Source organism: Poecilia formosa, unplaced genomic scaffold (assembly GCF_000485575.1).
Source record: "Poecilia formosa unplaced genomic scaffold, Poecilia_formosa-5.1.2 Scaffold106, whole genome shotgun sequence".
Taxonomy (NCBI): Eukaryota; Metazoa; Chordata; class Actinopteri; order Cyprinodontiformes; family Poeciliidae; genus Poecilia; species Poecilia formosa.
In genome coordinates, this window is record NW_006800045.1 from 1,294,456 (window position 1) to 1,314,329 (window position 19,874).

The 19,874-nt window shown below is 38.8% G+C and overlaps 1 protein-coding gene across 1 annotated transcript in view; it reads right to left on the reverse strand.

Moving 5' to 3' along the window:
• Nucleotides 1-490: 490 nt before the first annotated feature.
• LOC103143275 (receptor-type tyrosine-protein phosphatase T-like) overlaps nucleotides 491-19,874 on the reverse strand; it is a 62,530-nt gene continuing 43,146 nt past the window's right edge. The window contains exons 11-19 of the mRNA XM_016675117.1: nucleotides 13,780-13,934; nucleotides 10,960-11,095; nucleotides 9,527-9,676; nucleotides 9,228-9,401; nucleotides 9,013-9,144; nucleotides 8,770-8,895; nucleotides 6,777-6,940; nucleotides 2,168-2,303; nucleotides 491-1,316 (exon numbers count right to left, since the gene is read on the reverse strand). Coding sequence (XP_016530603.1) covers nucleotides 1,263-1,316; nucleotides 2,168-2,303; nucleotides 6,777-6,940; nucleotides 8,770-8,895; nucleotides 9,013-9,144; nucleotides 9,228-9,401; nucleotides 9,527-9,676; nucleotides 10,960-11,095; nucleotides 13,780-13,934 — 1,227 coding nt within the window. The 3' untranslated portion in view covers nucleotides 491-1,262. The remainder of the gene's footprint in view (nucleotides 1,317-2,167; nucleotides 2,304-6,776; nucleotides 6,941-8,769; nucleotides 8,896-9,012; nucleotides 9,145-9,227; nucleotides 9,402-9,526; nucleotides 9,677-10,959; nucleotides 11,096-13,779; nucleotides 13,935-19,874) is intronic.

Consider the following 19,874-nt stretch of genomic DNA (forward strand, 5'->3'; position numbering starts at 1 on the left):
TTTCACCTCATGTAGGTTCTCTGTTTATAGGCTGAAACAATTTTCTACCCAAAAATCTGAGATTTTTTTAAACCTGCTCTCCTTTTTGCAGAGTAAAAATGCATGTGAACCATATCTGTCATTTTGATGATTAGAAAGTGGAGGGTTGAAACTGAAACTTCACCTCTAAACCTTAGAGCATGGCTTCATAATTGGATGGAAATCAAGGACACTTAACAGAGTAAATTTCTTTCTGATCGGACTTGGTGAGCACATATCTTAAATGGATCAAATCCATCTTTCATTGCAAAAATAGTGCGAAAAAGGTTTCCTCTCTCCATATTTACACCTTTCCACAGGCTGGTGCTGCTCAGCTGAGCTCAAAGTGTCACACATGCAAATGCATCACCGATAGTTTGATGGACGCAGGTTTCTTTCCAAAACAGATACTTTTTTTTAACGTAACAATCAACCACCCGGATCCTGTTCCAGCAGCTGAAAAAGCAAAATGCAAAATATAAAAAAATCTTATTTTCACACATGTACAGGCTGTAGAAAGAAAACGCACCAAATTATAAATGAATGAAAATGACAAACAGCTTCTCAGAGCTGCAGCGAAATGATTTTGTTCTGGTGTTTGTTTGTTTGACTGTGGTTGCCTTATCTTATTTACAGAAAGAGAGGATGCACACTGGAAGACTCACTTCATCATTGTAGAGATCCAGAAAGAGGAAAAATTCAGAGTTGCTTTGGCCTTCAAAGGTAGGACATGTTGATCCATGTTGTTGTTTTCTGAACTGGTAAACCTAATTTTGTTGCATTAGTAACAGTTTGTTTCGGTCAAAGAGCAAATATGCTATAAAAAATTAGATTTATTTTAACGTGACTTTAACTCTGTAAAATCTTCCAGTGTGCTTCGAGCCTTCAGAGGGAGACGACATTCAAGGCGTAGAATATATCTAAAAAGGAAATACTGTACATTAGTCACATCACAGCCTGGCAGAGAGGAAAGAGAAAGAAAACAGAGGGAAAAAATTGGCTTTTTTTTTTTTTAAACATCTCAATTTAACATAATTTCTCTTTATACAAGCATGTAAAGTCCATTGTCTTGCTGAAGCAAATGCACACACAAAACAATGAGTGTGTTTGTTGGCGGCTTCCCCCCCATCCTCTGTACAGGTCACAGGCACACCAAAAGGATGCGCACACACACTCTCCCAGGTTGAGTTCAGCTCAGCAGGTTTTCACTCAGTGTAGCTCTGAGAAAGACGGGAGGCGTCGGATCAGAAGGAGTTCAGAGCCTCTAAAGCCACTTCATAGCAGAACTTGTACTGTTCCTGAGGAGAAGACCAAGCAAAGCGGATCAGTTTATTTAATCTGAACGGTTCACAAATTCAACTTGAACTACAAAAGTTAAAAACGTGATAGTCGGTGGCCGATTAAAACCATTTCTAAACAATATAAAACCAGTTATTACCATCAATTTTAATTTATTTTTTTTTGTCCTTTGGGACGCATCTGTCTCATTTAAAATTAGATTAGAAAACTTCTTGGCTGCAAAAGAAAAACTATCATCTAAACATGCCAGACGTATGGATAATCTTGACTAAAGTAAAAAGTAGTGAAATATGTCCGTTACATTTCTGGAGTAAAAACTTGGCCTCTGAGGCATAAGTAAGGAGATAAACCATAAAATGACAATTACTACTCATAAAAGGACATAAATGACCAATCAGATGCTCTTATTCATGAACTTATGACCTTTTGAAAAGTTTCTTTTTTACATTAAAAAAAGCTCATTTACTAAAGCTCATTACCTTGGATGTGAACATCCTGACTTCACAGCTCTGCTCTGATTTTTCATGAAAGCTCATTTTCCTGCGGTGACCTATAACTCTGCATTTTGTTCATATTTTACCTTGAAGCTGCTTTATTGGTGAGTTTTGCTCGACCTCTTTCTGCTCTAACTAAAAGCATTTGGTGAGAATGAAGAAATGAATTTGACTAATTGAATCTGTAATGTCCCTTTGGTGATAACTCAAGGTTTGGACTGTACATAATAATTTAAACCTAATGTTTTTCATCTGTCTCAATTTGCAAATTAGCTTTAAATGTAACACCATCTCTTGTAAAATCTAACTTATTTAAAGTTTGTTGGTATTCTGTCCAGAAGCTCCCTAATTCTCACCATCGTCTCCACCATGTTTGTCTTGTTGTTCCTCAGCGTCTTGACTGTGTGGAAAACGTCCACAATGTTCTGCTGCTGGATCATCTCATTGATGCTGCAGATGGCACAAAACGTCCCAGAGCGTCCTCCTCCAGTGCTGCAGAGCAGAACAACGAGACCGAAGGTCTTTATCACTTACAAACCTGGAAGTATTCTGAAAACCATCAAATGTCACAAATAGAACAAGTTGTTCAAAACATGAAACACTGAAATGAAAAATAGATCTGAATTTTTTTAGACTGAACAAAAACATAAATGTCAAATATTATTCCCATGTGGAGTTGGCAACTGAATGAGAATTTGCTGTACAAAAGTAATATTTCTCTTGATTTGTGTGTAATTTTCAATCCAACCTGCTTTCAGTAAGTATTTATTCAATGAGTTGTTTTTTTACTTGGTACATGGATCATGTCCAGATAATCCCTGGACTGGAGACAATAAAAGGCCCCAAAATGTCACATTTTGTCACAAGCCATGAAGCCTCAGACGTCGCAGGTTATGGATGCAGCAGATCCACCAGAGCAGAGCTGTAGGTGCTGCTGCAACATGTTTGCCATTGGGATGCTATTCTACACTTGAATAGCTTCGCTAACCAGCTAGCTCCTTTTAGCCCAACTTTAACAAAACCCTTGTCTTTCCCATCATCAGATCGGTTTTTGAAGCAGAAATTGATCCCTAGTGGGCCGAGAGAAGAGGCTCTGTCATCCGCTGCTGTTTGCGGATGTTGCTTGTTTGTCAGATTTATGGATGTAACAGAAACACAAAAAGGTTCCAGCTTTTTGTAAAAAATAAAAATGGTTTAATGTGTTAAAATCTATTAGTGGTGCAGAGATTAACTAAGTCTCTGCACCACTAAGTCATTTAGGTTGAAGCCAAATGCCACCTGGGAAATGATTAGCTGAAGCTACTTTCTGTGTAAAATATTAATGCCAGGAGGGATTCAGCTCCTGGATCCTTAGCTTAGATGGTGTCAAACTAACAGAAGCTTTAAATAATATTTTTTCTGTGAGGTATGTGTAATTTTCCAGTTTTGTTTCAGAAAGCGATGCAACACCTCAGGTCCTCTCTGCTTTGAGACCAGATTTAGAATGCAAAGGTTTTCCTTTAGCAATTCTTTATCTACTTCTGATGGTTTTTTTCTGCTTTGGGATAAAAATTAACATGAAGGTGCAGGAGAAATAATATTTTAAATCCATTTTGCAATAGTGCTTTAGGTTACATCTTAGGGCTAAAAGACATTAATGTGATGAACCTAATTACTGAAGAAGAAGAAGCAGGAAAGCTGATTTGATTTAAAACGGGTCAGGACTCGAGTGGCCAGTAGGGTCAAGACAACTGAATAACTTTCATACTATAATCGGATATGTATGAGAAAAGTCCAGCACTTTGTACTGTGAATATCTAAAAGTTGCTGCACTAGAAATCTAATTAAAGCCACAGAGAATTTCATTTGCAAACTGTTTTTTAGATCTGAATTAGTATTATTCTGGTAATTAGGTCCCAGAAATCAAAAGTTATGAATATTTCTGTTTCCTGGCTGTTGTTCCAGGTTGTACTTGGATCCACACTGATGTTTGTGGATTACTCCGACGCTGCTCAGTAAAATTAGCAAAGGTAATGACCAGACTCCGTCTGACTGCTGCTGGGAAAATGAACTGATAGAAATGAATAATAAAGTTCTTATTTAAACCTTGTTTTCTCTGAAAGGTTTTACAAAATATTAGTTTAAACGCTGGACAAAAAAAACTCGAATCCCTCGGTGTGCACCGACCTCTAACTTTTACCTTTATTCTATATTTAAAATTAAGTAGCGGGTATCAAACTTACAGTAATTTTTTAAAATCTTTTTACTAATGATAAGAAAATAAAGTCTGATACATATGCCTTCAAAGAACATAAGCTTCCTGATGTAATGGTCCATGTTGTAGGACTGAGTAGGAGTTAATCCACCAAAGCACTTCAGTGCAAAAGATTAATAAATTATTTTTATCATAGAAGACGGCAAATGAAGCGACTGCTTTCCTCAGCAGCTGGTGGTGGGATCCTGGAGGAAAACGTGTTTACTATGTTTAAAACGTGTTTCTCTAATTTAGGTTGTGGTTATTGTGGAGTTAACACAGATTTTGATATTTAATATGCAAACTGAACATTATCAGGCAGCAGAGTGGAACGTGTTCAATGTGACTCAACAGGCAGCAGTGGTACACATGGTGGTTGAAGTGAAATGGCATCTGCAGATGTTTACTTTAAAACCAGGATAAATAAATGAGAACATCATTTTTCTGTCGTTAGCAGTGAACTGACTGCTCCTCTTCTGGTGGCTTGTTTCTGTGAGCTGCTTGTGATGCGGCTTCGACTCTGACGGTTCTTATAAATCCACATATTTTATGATCATGTCTTCAAGAAGGTCTTAACTTACGCTAGTTTCAAACATAACTCTGCTTTGCCTAACTTGCTTTGATGACTGAATAAACAGACTCTGGTTTATTTGCTTAAATTGAGACGTGACGCGCGGTGGGGGAGAGGGAATCAATTTTCACCTGCTGCTAATTGAATCATCATCTTTTATTATTATTACTGATGTTACAGAGGAGCAGAATCAATCGCTTTGTTTGATTAGTCAGTGTCTTCACAGAAGCACTTCATTTTCCTGTATAAAACTTAATGTATGTCTGGATTGAACTTTTATCTCCAGCCCAGTGACCTTAACTTCCATTTAATCAGGGCAATGAAAATGAATCATTTCTAGATCTATACCTAATTTTGTGGACATTATATTGAGTAATTTAACCTACAGGACCTGACAGCAGTTTCTTGTTCCTCCACCAGTTTGAAATGGGAGACGGTGTGTATTCCTGCTGTTTTACCTCATTTGTTTTGCTCAGATGGATTTTTATGGAGCTCAGCAGAGTTTGTGAATTTGAGTGTGTGTAATCAGCCTGTAACCAACAGTGTTATAAATTTCAAAAGTGGACATTGAAGGATTGTTTTACTGCATGAGCTGTAACACAACAGAAGCTCCTCCGAACAGTAAAGATAAATGATCTGTGTAATTTGTTGCAGTGTTGGTGCAGAAGATTAGGACTTTTATTTTTTAAGCTGTGCATAAGGATGAAATTGCTATTAAATGAATCGGAACCAAGTTTGTAAACGGCATTTCTCAACTGATATTTAAAGGGAAAACCTAATAGTGTGGAGCTTTTGTTGGTAGATGAGAGACTTTATTGCCACAATGAGCTGAGAGAAAAATGAATTTAATACATCAGAAAGTCAAAGTTAGTGTTTCCACACAAAACAACTTGTCTGAGTCTGTTTGTTGCATCGCCTGGTTTGAGCCTCTCCGCTCTGCTGGGACAACCTGAAGGCTACCAGGACCACAGGATCGGCACCGTTTCATGTTCATGCTTTTTGTCGAATATATTTTTGGAAGCTTAACTAATCCAAATAGAAGTTTCCTCTTCTATTGGGTTCATATGTTGTTTTCTAAGGCTAAAGCTGCTTTTTGGGCCCAGGACAAGATGTCAGAATCCCAGCTGCAGGAAAGGTACTGACTACTGATGACTACTTCATAGAACCCCAATCCTAAATTATTCCTTTAAATCGTTGGACGGCTCCAGCTGTGGGTCAACAAACTGCATGTTTTAGACCGTTTCCTGTCTTGACTTGGGTCCTTCAACAGGGGAACGGTGAATTGTTCTGGTCTGTCCACAGAAAAAACGTTTTAAAACTGAAATTAAACTTTTTGAAAATGATTCACTTTGCTTCGTTCATACAGACTTTTCAATGTTACCAGGTGATTCTGAACGTCCAAGCACTGAACACGTGATCAGAACAGATAAAGTGTGGAGCTGCCATCATTTTCTCCAGCTGAACAGAAACAAACTAAAGTTATCGTCTTTGGGCCGAAACGGGAACGATCCAGAGTCAACGCACAGCTTCACAGCTGGAAGCTAAAGATCAGGCCCAAAAATGTATATTTGATTTATGACTTTGATGATGGCATTTGGCAAAATGTAAAATTTACTGCTTGTTTTATAGCGGTTATGTTTTTATGATGTAAAGCATTTTGATCTGCCCTGTTGCTGAAATGTTGCTATGTAAATAAATTAACAGTAAAGCATCATGACTGGGATTATCGTTTTCCTTAACAGGAAACTAAAAGCTTCTCACCATGTTTTAATTATTAAACTACATATGAATACATGTCTGAAACAAAGCTAAACCTGGATAATGATCTACTTTTGAGACGCATGTCAGGCTTTAGATTTCTCACAATCTAACAACAAATCATCTTTAGCTCTAACAAATATCTGTGTGGTGCAGATTATTAGTCCTCAGTGCAGCCATCTGTTCAATTCAAACTTTGCCTGTTTGAATACTGTTCATAAAGTTGCTGAGTTAAGTCTCAGCAACGTTTTTTTAGAAAATTGTATTAGTAATTGTGTAATAATGTTGTGTAATCCAGCTAAGTGCTGGTTCAGATGTATAAACTTTGTCTTTTGTCTTGTTTGGGTTAGAAAACGGTCCAGTTGAACCTGAATAACATTTAAAATGTTTTGTCTGCACTCACAGGCAGTGCACCACAGTCCTCCCGTCTCCTCCGTCGTACTGCTCCTGCCACTTGGCCAACCTCCTGACCAACTGGAGGATGGAGCGCTTGGAAAGAGGCGTGTCCCTGTAGGCGGGCCAGCCAATGAACTGAAAGTGCTGCACCAGGCGGTAACCGTCCTGTGGCTGTGAAGAAAGGAGGGAATGTAAAAGACTGTTAATGCAGCAGATGACAATATGCATGTGTCATCTGCTGACACATGCATATGTGTGTTTCTGTTCAGAACAGAAACACACGTCTTTGTTTTAGAAAGCAGCTGTGCACCTAAAATATCTACAACTGTAAAAGTTGAATAGGTAAAATATATATTACTAGAGGTCACAAAAGATGCTCGTTTTGACTTTTTTTTGATCAAATGTACTTTAAAGAAAATTGAATTTGATTAAACTTGTATTTGAATTAAATTGTCTGTTCAGCATCAGTGTCAGAGAGCCAGTGGTATAATTACCATTACCAAGCCCCTGTTAAGTCTGGTGGAGGAAGTATGATGCTGTGGGCTGTTTTCTCTTCCAAAAATCAGAGCAGTTTAACCTGATGCCTGGTGGTTTTTGTCAGTAAATTGAAAATGTGGTGAATACAAAGCAGGACGACTGAAAACCATATAACTGATAATTTTATTAAAACTGCTTAATTCATTTCTGCTGAGTAAATCCACTCAACCTAATAAATAATTTCATCAGTGAAAGACAATCAAATGTATTTTATTTTATTCCTACACATCCAGATTGATCCAGACCTGCTGGTTTACTTCTCTCACCTTTTTGTCTGTCTTCTCTCTTTCCCACTAATTTGTATATTTTATATATTTTTCCTCTTTTCCCCTCTTTCACAGTTTCCCTCATTTGATGGCTTAGTGGTTGGTACTTCAGACTCTAGCAGAGTGAGATGTGCTGTTATGGCGATGATATGAGCCATTTCACACTACACTGGTGATGTGTTTGAGAGAGGAAGAGCGAGAGAGGAGGTGGGAGGAGAGTTCACTAAGCGCTATAGGAGCTCACAGACGAGAGGGCAGCACTGGAGTCGTACCGTCATGGATGAGATGAGAAGGGAGTAACAAAAGGAAGTGAGGCAGATGGGAAGCAGGGAAAGGTGAGGGAAAGTCTCATCCTAAAGAACGCTCTTTCAAAAGTCCATCAAGGAGAACAAAGGTCTGAACCAGCTCTACTCCAAACTAGGGCTGCAACTAACTATTCATTTAAAAATTGCAATATTAGAAACACACAGAAATATGCGAGTGAGAAATTTAATTCCTTTTTTTAAATGAGAAAATTAACATTTTCTTACCTAAAGTGCAATAATAAAGCTTTCCTTGCATGTATGTTTGATTATTTGTAGCAAAGAATGCATCTGCAGCTAAAAAATACTTTTAATAATGTGAAAAACTGAGGCATTTCTGCTGAACGTGTCAGTACAGTGAAGGGCTAACTTGGTGTTTTATTTATTTATTAAAACTGATTAATAATTGGATTGGAAAAGGTGCTTACTAGGAGATTTTTCTATTTACTGAAATGCTATATATATATATATATATACAAACATATATTCAATTTCAATTGCTGCTCTGTTCTGTTCTTTCAGAAAATGGTCTTTTTGAGTCTGTATAATTCAGTTAACGATTATGCAGTGAATAAAAGAATCAACTAATTTACTAATTGATTAATCACGATTAATCGTTTCAGCAATACCTCAAATGCTACATGATGTAAATAGTAACCAGGCCTCAGTTTCTTTTCAAATAAAATCATTTTGTTTTGTCCTTTGGCATCTATTGAGCATTAAACTGATCTGCCTAAACCTGAGTTGGCTTCCGGGTCAGAACATTTCACCGTATCATTGGCACATTTTGAACCAGATGTGACGATGTGAAGTGTGTCACTGCCGACCTGAGTTTCAAACATTCAGGCTGCGTTCAGTGAAACTGTTGTGGATTAACAAGGGAAACTCTGGATACCCGAGCCATGTTGCAGATCCTGAAGATCCGGTTGATGATGTCTTCATCGATGTCCGCTGATATGAACTCCACTTGGATCGGGCCGTAGCAGCACGAGTTCTTCTCCGGCCAGTACTGCATACATAACTATGACATCAGAAGAGACAGGCTCTAGGATTTCAATGCCTTTACATCATTATTTATTCAATCTGACATGTTCTGCCAGTAGATGGCAGCACTCCTAAAACATAGTGCATGTTGTACCTGTGCTGCATCCATCTCGTTGAGCATGACAATGGAGGAGCAGTTGTAGTCAAACACCAGCCTCCAGAAATCCCCCATGGTGTTTGGCAAAGGATGCTGGGTAACAATGAAGGCTGCTGGCTGTTTGTGGCTCTGGAAGGTTAATGTGGTCTACAGGTAAATGGTAACCAGAGCACTGAAGTTATGAAGAACATCAGAAGTGTGTTTAAACTTACGTCCATTAATGCAGCGTTGATGTAGTTGGAGCTCTCTCCATCAACAGATATGAGAAAAGGCAGACATCGGTCAGCAGACAGAACGTCCATACTGCGGTTCTTATCATGGTTCCGCGGCAGTAAGCCCACGCTGCAGTCCTCTGGACGAACTCTAGGTGTCACTATATTCAGCGTCTATCAGATTCATAAACAATAAATTAAATCGTTACGATTCAGCTAAAAAAAAAAACACATTCTTGAATTTAAGGGATAAAAACTTTTTTGCCTTTTTGAGAACAAAAACGTTTCCCTGGACTTACCTGGAACTCGTCTTTAATCTGGCTGGAGTTGGTCTGTGGATCCAGTCTGCTGATATTGTAGTAAACCGCTCTGAACTCGCACACTGGAATCGCTGTGTTCCCACATAGACACGCCTCCAAGATGGCGTCATGAACAAACACATACTGCTCCTGCAACACCAACAACAGAAAGTCTGGGTGTTTTCTGTCTCCTGACATGGTGAGCAAACAGCTGCTCAGCCTTGAACTTGTTCAGAGCAGCAACAAATGTCACTTGTTGAGTAAACGATGTATTTTTGGCCCAGCAGCATTTTCAACACTCGATCAAAAGTAAGCAAGCCTGGAACTCAGTTTCTGTTTGTTTATGCATATAAATACAGAATTTGCATTCTACTGCTGTTACGGCAGACTAAGACAGAGCTGATGGAGCAGGGAGTGTTGCAGTGCATTGGTCCTTTATGGTGAAGTTTGGTCTTTCCTGTCTGAACCCCTAAACCCTCAGGTGAGAGCTGCAGCAGACAAAGTGCATACTAATTCACAGCTGGCTGCTTTATCTTGTGTCAGTTCAGGTTTTTTGTCCGTGTCCCACACGTGTTTGTCTGCAGCTTCTCGCATTTTCAATTTGCCTCCAATGTTATCGCTCAGCTTCCGTCTCTGCTGAATTTTGATTTGTTGCCCTTCGAGTGGAGAGGCGAGTTTAAAAGCATTATCAAAGTGACCTCTGTTGGTCATTACCTACTTTAGTGGCATTCAAATACACATCCACATGCAGAAAGGCACGCGCAAACAGATGAGTGATACACACACTTTTCCCTGTGCCTTTTAAAAGATTAATTGCTTTGTGTTGTGCGGAGCAGGATTATAATAGAGGCGAACTGCTTGTACGCTGACACAAATTGCTCCCACACATTTAAACAGGCAGGGCAGGATGCATTTAGCTTGGTTTCAAGAGGCACACACACAAAAAGGTAGCAGTAACAGCACCGTTGTCAGCATAACAGAAAACCCTCCATGTGATGCTCTGGGTGGGTTTCATGAACCAAACACTTCTAATGCATTCAAAAGTCATTTAGTCTTGAAGCTTAAAGCAGTCAGGCTGTTCTCCTCCTAATGGTGGAAAAGTTCATTTTTTTGGAAGCGCACTAGTTTCATTAAAGGCACAAATGGAAATCCGGGATGGATTAGATGGGCTTAGAGCAGCTTAGAAAGGACATGAATACGACGTTCCAAAACGACGAGGCCAACAGTTGCAACCCGTCTCGTTAATAATGACTGATCAGGCTCATTTAGAGCTGCTGAATAAACACTGGAGAACAATGATTCTAACTGGATCACAAAAACAACTCTTGAGGGAATCTGGTGGTTTAAGGACATTAAACCAACAGCATCAGGTTCTCACTCCTTGAAGTTACCTTTGGGTAACAACTTTGGTACTGTGCATATTTTCCTCCTACCTCTGTCTGGACCATGTTGACCCGTTGGGATCTCAGTTCACGGATGCAGTTGAAAATGTCCACCACTCCTTCGTTCTCTGCCATGTCCAGCATGATGTCCACAGCGATGAAGCAACCTGTCCTCCCTGCACCAGCGCTGCAGAAACACATGGAAAAGATTCAACTCGCTTGTGAGCAAAACGTCTAGTTTTATGAAAGCTTAAAAAAATTATTTATTCAAAACCGACGAGCCAATAAACAAGAAATCTGATCATCGTTACGGCTGGGCAATAAAACAATTACAATATCTATCGTCACCGACACGTGATCAATACGTCTGATAGAAATAAACTAACTCACTCTTTGGTTACCTAGCAACAACCTTAGCACCTTGGCAGCAGCAGTTTCAGGTTTCGCTGCTGTGCCTCATAATAATAATGAAAACAACAGTGTGGAGTAAAAACTGAAGAAGAGTTTAGGCCACATCAGCAGCTTGGCAGTAACTTGGATGTTTAAGATAAAAAAGCGAGTCAAATCATAACCACTATCCACTAACTTTACATTAATCTTACAAGTTTGGAAAACAAACTACAAGGACGTTTAAAATAAAAAAAGAAAAGTGTAATAAACATTAATTGTGTAGCCATAAGGCCAACATTTCAATATTTAGCTTTAATAGTGGCTGGTATTTCTGAAGTGTGACAGAGCTGTGGCTCCAAACCCAAACCCTTAACCCTTAACCCTTCTGCTGTATCTAACCAAAACCTCGTTAAAGTCTGAGGAAAAGTTCCCTCCTTTCTACAGCTCTTGGGTCGTTTCCCTGCAAAACACACAAACTTAGCAAAGGCTCAAACACAAATACCGTTTCCTCCATCATCCACACACATAAAGACACTTCAGTATCCAAGTGACAGAACTGAACAGCAACACCTGGACAGAAGAGACGGGAGACGAGGCAGACCAACAGATGAAGAGATGGAGCGAATGAGTCGAGGAGAGAAGGAAGCAGAACCATGGAACGATGTGAAGATGTTACTGTGAGTGATAGACGTGATCATAACAGGGAGGAGAAGAGGGACAGGTGAAGGCATGGAGAGGAAACCAAAGAAAAGAGGCATGGAGGGAAGCGGAGGAAAGAGAGCCATCTTTCATTCTGCATCCTTATGACAGTTTTCAGAGACGGCTGGAGAGAGAGAAAACAAGGAGAGAGAGAGAGAGGGAGGGAAGGAGAGATAGAAAGCGCCTCAGCAGATTACCTGTCAGCGGCTGTGATTAATGTAGAGACCAGAATACTGTTGGGTGTGTGTGTGTGTGTGTGTGTGTTTGAAAGCTTTGTGACACAGGCCAACGGCGTTAGAGTGCCCCCGGAAATTGGAAGTGACTGCCATAACTTCCTGCCTGTCTGTCCACTTCCTCCACGCTCGTCTGTTTACGTGTCGGCTCTCTTCATTTGTCTGTCTGCTGTTTTCTTCCATTCTCTGGTTATGCTGCACTTTTTCTGCTTCTTCTTACTTCTATAAAGTGGATGAGGAATCCACAAGTGTGTGTTTGAAACATTGTATATTTGTGTAAGTGAGACATTAACAGGGGAGCAACAAATATTGTAGAAATAAAAGGCCAAGAAAACATTTAATAAAGATTTGTAGAAGAGGTTTTACTGATTACCAGGTCTCTCAAAGTTCTGATTTAACAAAACTGTTCTGTCAAATATGTTTGGACTTTAAAGATTTAAGATTATCAGAAATGGCTGAGTTTTAACAAAAAGCTTTGAGCTTTGAGCTTTCAGTGCAATATTGCACTGAAATTTTTTAATTTACATACAAGTGATTTCCCAACTGCTTGGTCAGGTCTTCTGACATGGGAAAACAACATTCAGTTATTTTAGATGCTTAAAGAAAAAGAATCTGCACACTGTGCCCCAATTTGACAACAGTCTGAACTTTCAACAATTCGACTTTGCAGCACGTTTGCCTTTTATTTTATATAATAGATGCAACTGCTGCTTCACAGCCAAATGCAAAGGAAAATGGGTCAGTGTGGAAAAAATACCAAAAAAAGTAAAATAGGTCAGAGAGAAGAACACAAAAACATTTGATAAGTGAATGAGAATTTTGAAAATAGGCGCCTCTGACAGTATTTTGCCTCCATTATTTACGAATAATGGCTGGTGTAGATCTCCTGCTGAGATCTACACTTTGCATTAATACAAGTTTGAATTATTTCAAATGAATTTTGAAATTCAGTTCAAACTTCATGTCAGATCCCACCAGAGGGTTTATTATTCGAGCTTGAGTAACAACTTGGCCTTTTTGGTGACTTTTCTGAAGGCACCAAGCAACCAGACGACTTCAGAGAAATGTTAAATATTGTGGTGGATAAAACAAAGTAATGAATTGAAATGTACATTTTTGCTTTTATATTTTTAAAGTATCAAATATTGGTTAAAATATTTCAACATCTAAAAGTCCAGAACCTTTGTATTCACGTGTTTCTGGTACGGCAGTAAATCTGACGCACAAGCGACAGGATGCTTCTCTGGGCTAGTGATTTATTTTTGCTTCAAAATCGATCTGATGGTTGCTGGAAAAGCCTTTAGTGTTCAAGTTGAGCTAACAGGAGTTAGCACATCAGCGAAGTCGGTCAAGCCTAAAATAGCATCTGATTGCTAAACATGCTGCAGCAACACAGACGCTAACGCTAAGGTCAAAGTTCATAGTTCACCTTTCTAAAGATATTTTTTCAAATTAGTTTCATGAAAGATCAGGGGCTGCAGAAACAGGAAAGCTGAATGGGCAGATTAGCACTTTGTTTTATTTAGGTCATCTCAGCGCGTTCTGTTACCTGCAGTGCACCGCGATGGGTCCGGCGTCCGGAGGGTTGAGGAACTTGACCTGCCGTATGAAGCCCAGCAGTCCCGTGGCGTAACAGGGAACGCCGTGATCCGGCCAGCTGGTGAAGTGAAACTGGCGAAGTTCACGGATCTCATGGTGGCCCTTCTGAAAAACATGCCGACACGCCGTGGAGTGAAAACTCAGGAAAGGATTCCACCTGCTGGTGAAGAGTGGTGGCCATTTTCTCTCCTGATTATGATAAATGCAGGTATGTCACAAAGCTTTTTTCCTCTTTTGGGGCAAACTGACAAGAAGACACATCACGGTTCAGGACCCTAATTTACAGCAGGGATTTTCAGGAATACAAGGGCCTTGATGTGTCTGGTTTCACATGGAAAATAAATCAATCTTGTGGATGTCAAGACGGCGCTCGGGGCCACTTCTGGGACTGAGAGGCAGGAAGACTTATCGTGGCTCATTTGCTTAATTTACAGGGGAGATTTGGGGAAACTGAAGGCCACTCAAGCTCCATAAAAAAGATTAATTGATTTCACAAATCTCACGATGGTTCTTTAGGGAGAAACTTACAGAAAGAAATGCCATCGTCCAGTTCAGCTTCCCAGTTTGCTACCAAGGAGACTAGCATCCTCCTAAGTCCTTTGGGTGGAGCGTACGTTAATGTAAAAGTACAAATCTAAATATAGCTTAGTCAAGAGGGAAAAACAGCAACTGTGAGGCAAATTTAAAAGCATGTTACCTCCAGTGGAGGCAGAGTTTTGCATAAATACTGGAAATAAAATGAAAATTCTCTGTGCTGACGGTAAACTCTAAACTACATTTCTGGAGACAAAATAGCAGATTGATTGAAATAATGATGAGAAATACTTTTTACTGTATTACTGTTATAAATAAAAAATGGCGTCCGTGATGAGCAGGACAAACATTCCCCAAAATCTGATCATTTCTTTTAACTGCTGGCGTCTAAAGGCCAACATGTTCTCCCTCTGTCTGTTTGAGTTGGTCCAAAACGCTGCAGTGAGACTAAAGGCACAAACGTTTCCCTACGCCTCCATATCGCCACTGATTCTCTGTGAATTTCAATATTTAACATTTTATTCTTTAATGTGGCAATACCAGCTTGAAAGTCTGAAAAACTTCAAATTATCAGGAAAAAACTAAGAAAGTCAAATTGTTGAAACGAAATGACAGGGAAAAGGTGCTGTTTTTATTTTGATCAGGGAACGGAGGTCAAAGGCTGCAGCCACAGAAGATACCTGAGGCCCCAGGAGAGAGTCGGCGAGCAGGTGTGAAGTGGAAGATTGTCTGAATACAAAACTCCTGACAGTCTTCCAGAAAATGACCTAATGGGTCATTGCTGCTAAACATGGTGGTCATAGAATCTGTTCCATTAAGGAACTAATGTCAATTAGTTATTGACTCAGTTTTTCCCTTTTTGCTTCTTCATTAATAAATGAGACATAATCTGATGTGTTTTGTACACTTAAAAAACAAAATAGAACCCAGAAAAGACTAAATTGCTTTTATGAAAGTGTCAGAAGGTGTACTTTCTTTTTACTATGATATGTCAGCCTAAATCTCTGTTTCTATTTTGAACATAGATCTGCGACACACTTTGGGATTTTGTTTCCTTTTCCTCCGGTTCCCCTACAACACGGTGTGCTCTTTCTTTAATTATTCAGAACAATCGATTTCCTTTTATGCTTCTAAACTGAGAGCGGTTTAAAACGGAGAGTCATGATCTCCCAAGTTCAGTTTACGCTCCAAGAATAGAAACTGAAATGAAACTGTTGTTATTGCATCCCTCATCCTGGCTCAAGGTGTTTTTTAGCATAATGATGGCTTGAGGAGAAACAATGGCACAGTGAAAAGAGAAGGAATAAAAGTAAAAAAAAAACGAGTGTAAGAAAGTGTAAAGTTCAAGGAATAAATGATTAGATTGAGAGACAGGAAGAAGAGGAGAGACGGTAAAGGAAGGGAAACAGAGACTACAAAGGAAACGAAGGAAAGAAAAGAAAAGACGGAAGTAAAAAACAGAGTAATGAGCGAAGAGGGAGAGGAAGGACAAAAGGCAGCGGAAAACCCAGAAAACCACAAGGTAATGTGATTAGTCGACTTTGCATCGATCGACTCTTCTCTATGATGTTGAAATTACTTCTCTAAATCAATAGGCGACATAAAAACATGGCCTCAGATTCACGATACTTGGGTTGAAAAAATAAAACAAAAACATTAAAATGTTCGAAGGAAAATGAGAATCCAGAATTGCCCCTCGCAGTGAAAAATGAGAATAATTCCTTCAAACATCTGCAGTTATTTTAACAGTTCCTGTCAGCACATGATATAATGAAATGAATCCATAATTTTATGAGATTCTATACAACTTTTCAACACATTTTCACTTTTTGCATGAATATTTTCATCCTCTGTCCTGCTCCAACCAGACGAAGCTCTGACTACCTGGTGAGAGCCACTGGCCCTTTACTGTGTCCTGAATCTGGATATTTTGGGACGACTGGATGAGAAAGTTGCAACAATCATTAGATTTTTACTTACAGGTTCACTCTGACATCGAGGAGATTGTTCTGTGAGGACAATAACCAATAACGTTTTATTACGTTTTCCCTGTCATTTCTCTGCAAGTTGATTGAAATAGGAAAACAATTGTTCAAAAAACACAGAGGGAGAGAGAAAGCATCAGAACAGATGTCATGATGGAAAAGAACAGATTTGTTGTTTATTTTCTTGTACTGAAACACTGGAAGCTTCATCATTTTTCTAATACTAGAAAAGAAAACTGCGTAAGCATTCAAAAATAATGACCTTGGAAAACTAAGTAAGTGTTTTATTTCTGGGAGAAACATGAATTGCTCTGTGCTTCATGAAAAGCATAATGTTCTCCAGTCCTTCGTTCCATCAGACCTTCCTGGTTGTAACAAAGCCGACCGCAGCTGCACCTCAAATCAATCTGCTCTGAGCTTTTCTGAGCCGGAACATATTTAAGAACCATTTATGGTCCAACTGGCGTCTGATTACAGGTCAGATTAGACAAACTAAAACCACTGCGTTGCATAAACTCCTGTCAGTTTTCATCAGTGCTGTTTTTAGATTTTTTCTTTAGATTTCATGGAGCATTTCTTTACCATTTATTAATAACACGATTTATTTCATTTTGAGTGAATCGGCTCTACATATACAGATTTTTCAAAGACATAATGAATAATTTCTGCAGATGTTACTCTAAAATGTCACTGTAATCACTCCAGAGTTCAACCAAATGTGTGTCATTAGCCATTTTCTCTCATTAATAAAGAAACAAAGCACGTCTGCTTTGTCACAACATGACTCAGTTCTGTTATTTGATGTGAGTCTTTATTGCAGTTGTGCCTTGGACCTTAACTGTAACTTAAAATGGTAACTTCTGTTGAGAATAAATACATTTTTCTTCTATCTCTTTTAGCTGGTTGCTAAGCTAAACCTAAAGGAAATGACATGTTAGGAAATGCAAATGAGAGCTGCGCTCAGAGGAAGTGGCCCACTGGGGAACGCCTCTTTGGGCCGCAGCTTAGATAAACGAGATCAAATTGTTCTTTGGTCCCTTTTTGTCTCCCAGAGGTGGCTTGAAATGGACCAGCTGTATTTTTTTGGTATTAATAAATGGAATTAATGAATTTAACTCACTGACTCTTTAACGTCGCACATGGAGAACTCAGCATGGAGAACAGATGAGTCTCCATCATGACAATACGATACTTTAATCTGTTTGAATTCTGCACTTAAAGTTACCCAAAGCATGAAAAAACTAACTGCTATAATTAATAATATGTGGCTAATAATTACCAAAAACTATCAAACCCGATAAAAACTAATTAAAACTAGTTAGACAAACAAAAAGTCTAAACTAAACTAATGAAAAACCCTAAACTACTATAATCCTGCTACACTCCCAAATCTTTGGCTTCACCAAAAATATTTGATTTCCACACTTCAAAGTGTTGTTTACTAGATAAATCCAATTTTAATGGATTCTGTGTGATGGTCTACAACAACAAATGCTTCATGAAAGAAATTGTCTCCAGCTACACATGCAAGACTACAAGGTGACATCTGTTTTGCACAGTGAGAAAGAGACGCAGTGAAACTAAAGTTGCAATCTTCTTTTCTGCATGTTTTGTGAAAATTCCACTTTCACAGATAAAATGAACTCTTTGAAAATAATGTCTGGCAATCCGTGGAACAGAAATGTTCCTCCCTCACCCACAGCTTTTCTTTACAACTGATCCTGACTCTCAAACACAAGCTACCTTTTGTGATCTTTTTTCCTGTCCTCCATCTATCCTGCTCTCTCTCTTGCAGATGCATTTGCATATTTTCTCTTTCTTTGAGACCCTGTCGGCCTTCCTTACTCTCTGCTCGGTTAATCTCTTTGGATGTGCCATTAATAAATGTTTTCATTAAGATCCTGTTCTCATTATTCACTGCAAGTGAAGCAATTTAATTGTTGCCTGGAACCTGTTCTCTCTCTCTCTCTCTCTCTCTCTGCCTTTGTCTTCCCTTTGCTTTGTTTTTCACACCCAGGCAGTAACAGGAGCTTCTTCAGAGCGGAGATGGAAAATTCGGAATCTGAGTGTGTGCGTTCGCATGTATTATTGCATGGTGAAATAAATGACAGGCATTTCGAAATCAGCTTTCCTTTGAAACTTACACACACACTCACACACACCCAACACCCACACATGGAGGTGCTTTGGATTAATGGCTTGCTAAATGCGCTGACGGCAAAGGCTTGAGGACTTGTCTTGATAAGCTGCTTTCGTATGAGTGAAAGAAGGAAGGAAATATGGGATGGGGGAAGAAACAGGGTAAAGTGCAGAAAAGCAAAAAATAAATAAATAAATAAAAATGTGACAGAAGTCAAAAAATATGTTTTAAGATGTAGGTATATAAAAATGTGATTTTGAGGCAATTTTGGTCAGAGAAACATGAAGTTGTCCTGCTTTCGATGAAGTTTTCTTCTGTTTCCTCAAACAGAAAGCTTTAAACTCTCACAAGAAATACAGATTTAATCTGGACGCTTCAAAAAACTTTGTCCCTTAATTTAACTGCATACAAAGCAAAAAAAAAAAAGATTATTGCATATAGAAGTGTTTCTGCAGCGTTTCACCAACTGAAATTTAAGACTTTTAAAGACCATTATAAATGAAATATAAGATCTTTAAGACCAATAAGAATGAAATTTAAGACTTTTAAAGACCATTATAAATGAAATGTAAGATCTTTAAAGACCAGTATGAATGAAATGTAAGACTTTCTCAAACCATGAGGAATTAAATTTAAGACTCCTTGAGGCCAAGAAGAATAAAATTTAAGACCTGTGTCATGACTAAAGTACAAAATACAATTGCACATTATATATTTGTACGAATGGATAACTTGAGAAAGAAATACTAAGAAATACTAGATAATCTCACAGGTTATCTATAGTTAACCTGTGAGATTAACTATAGATACTGGAACAGCTTTGTTCAAATAAAATTCCTAAATGGTTACTACTGGCGCTTGACCAGTGTGTTTAAAATCCACTAAACCTCCGACTTCTGAGTTTGCGTCACACCAAATGTTCTTGGATCAGTTCTGGTAGAATCACCGACAACCATTTTCAGGGGAGCTTTAGCCACACCAGAGGATCAAAACTGACATTTCTGGAGTCTGTTTGTGGCTCTTGGCAGAAGCTTTGTGCTTCTCACACTGCATTTGGCTTCCTGCATGTTTATCCCAATAGGGCCGAGCTTTTTTTTGCACAGAATCCATGTAGCATCAAGGCGAACGTCATCCAGCCAACTGGTGAGAAATCTGCACTTACCCACGGTAGACACATAAAAGTTAGCTAGCTAATAAGGCTATATAGGCAGAATGCTACCAGAAGCCTCAACTGTCTGTCTTTGGCCACAGAAAAAAAACCTACATAAAACGCATTACAAGGTTCTGCCACGACAAAATTCAACACCTGTAATTAAGGAATTTATGTAAAAATTAAAATTTTAAGACATTTTGAAGCCTTAATTTTTGATACGTAAAGACTTTCAA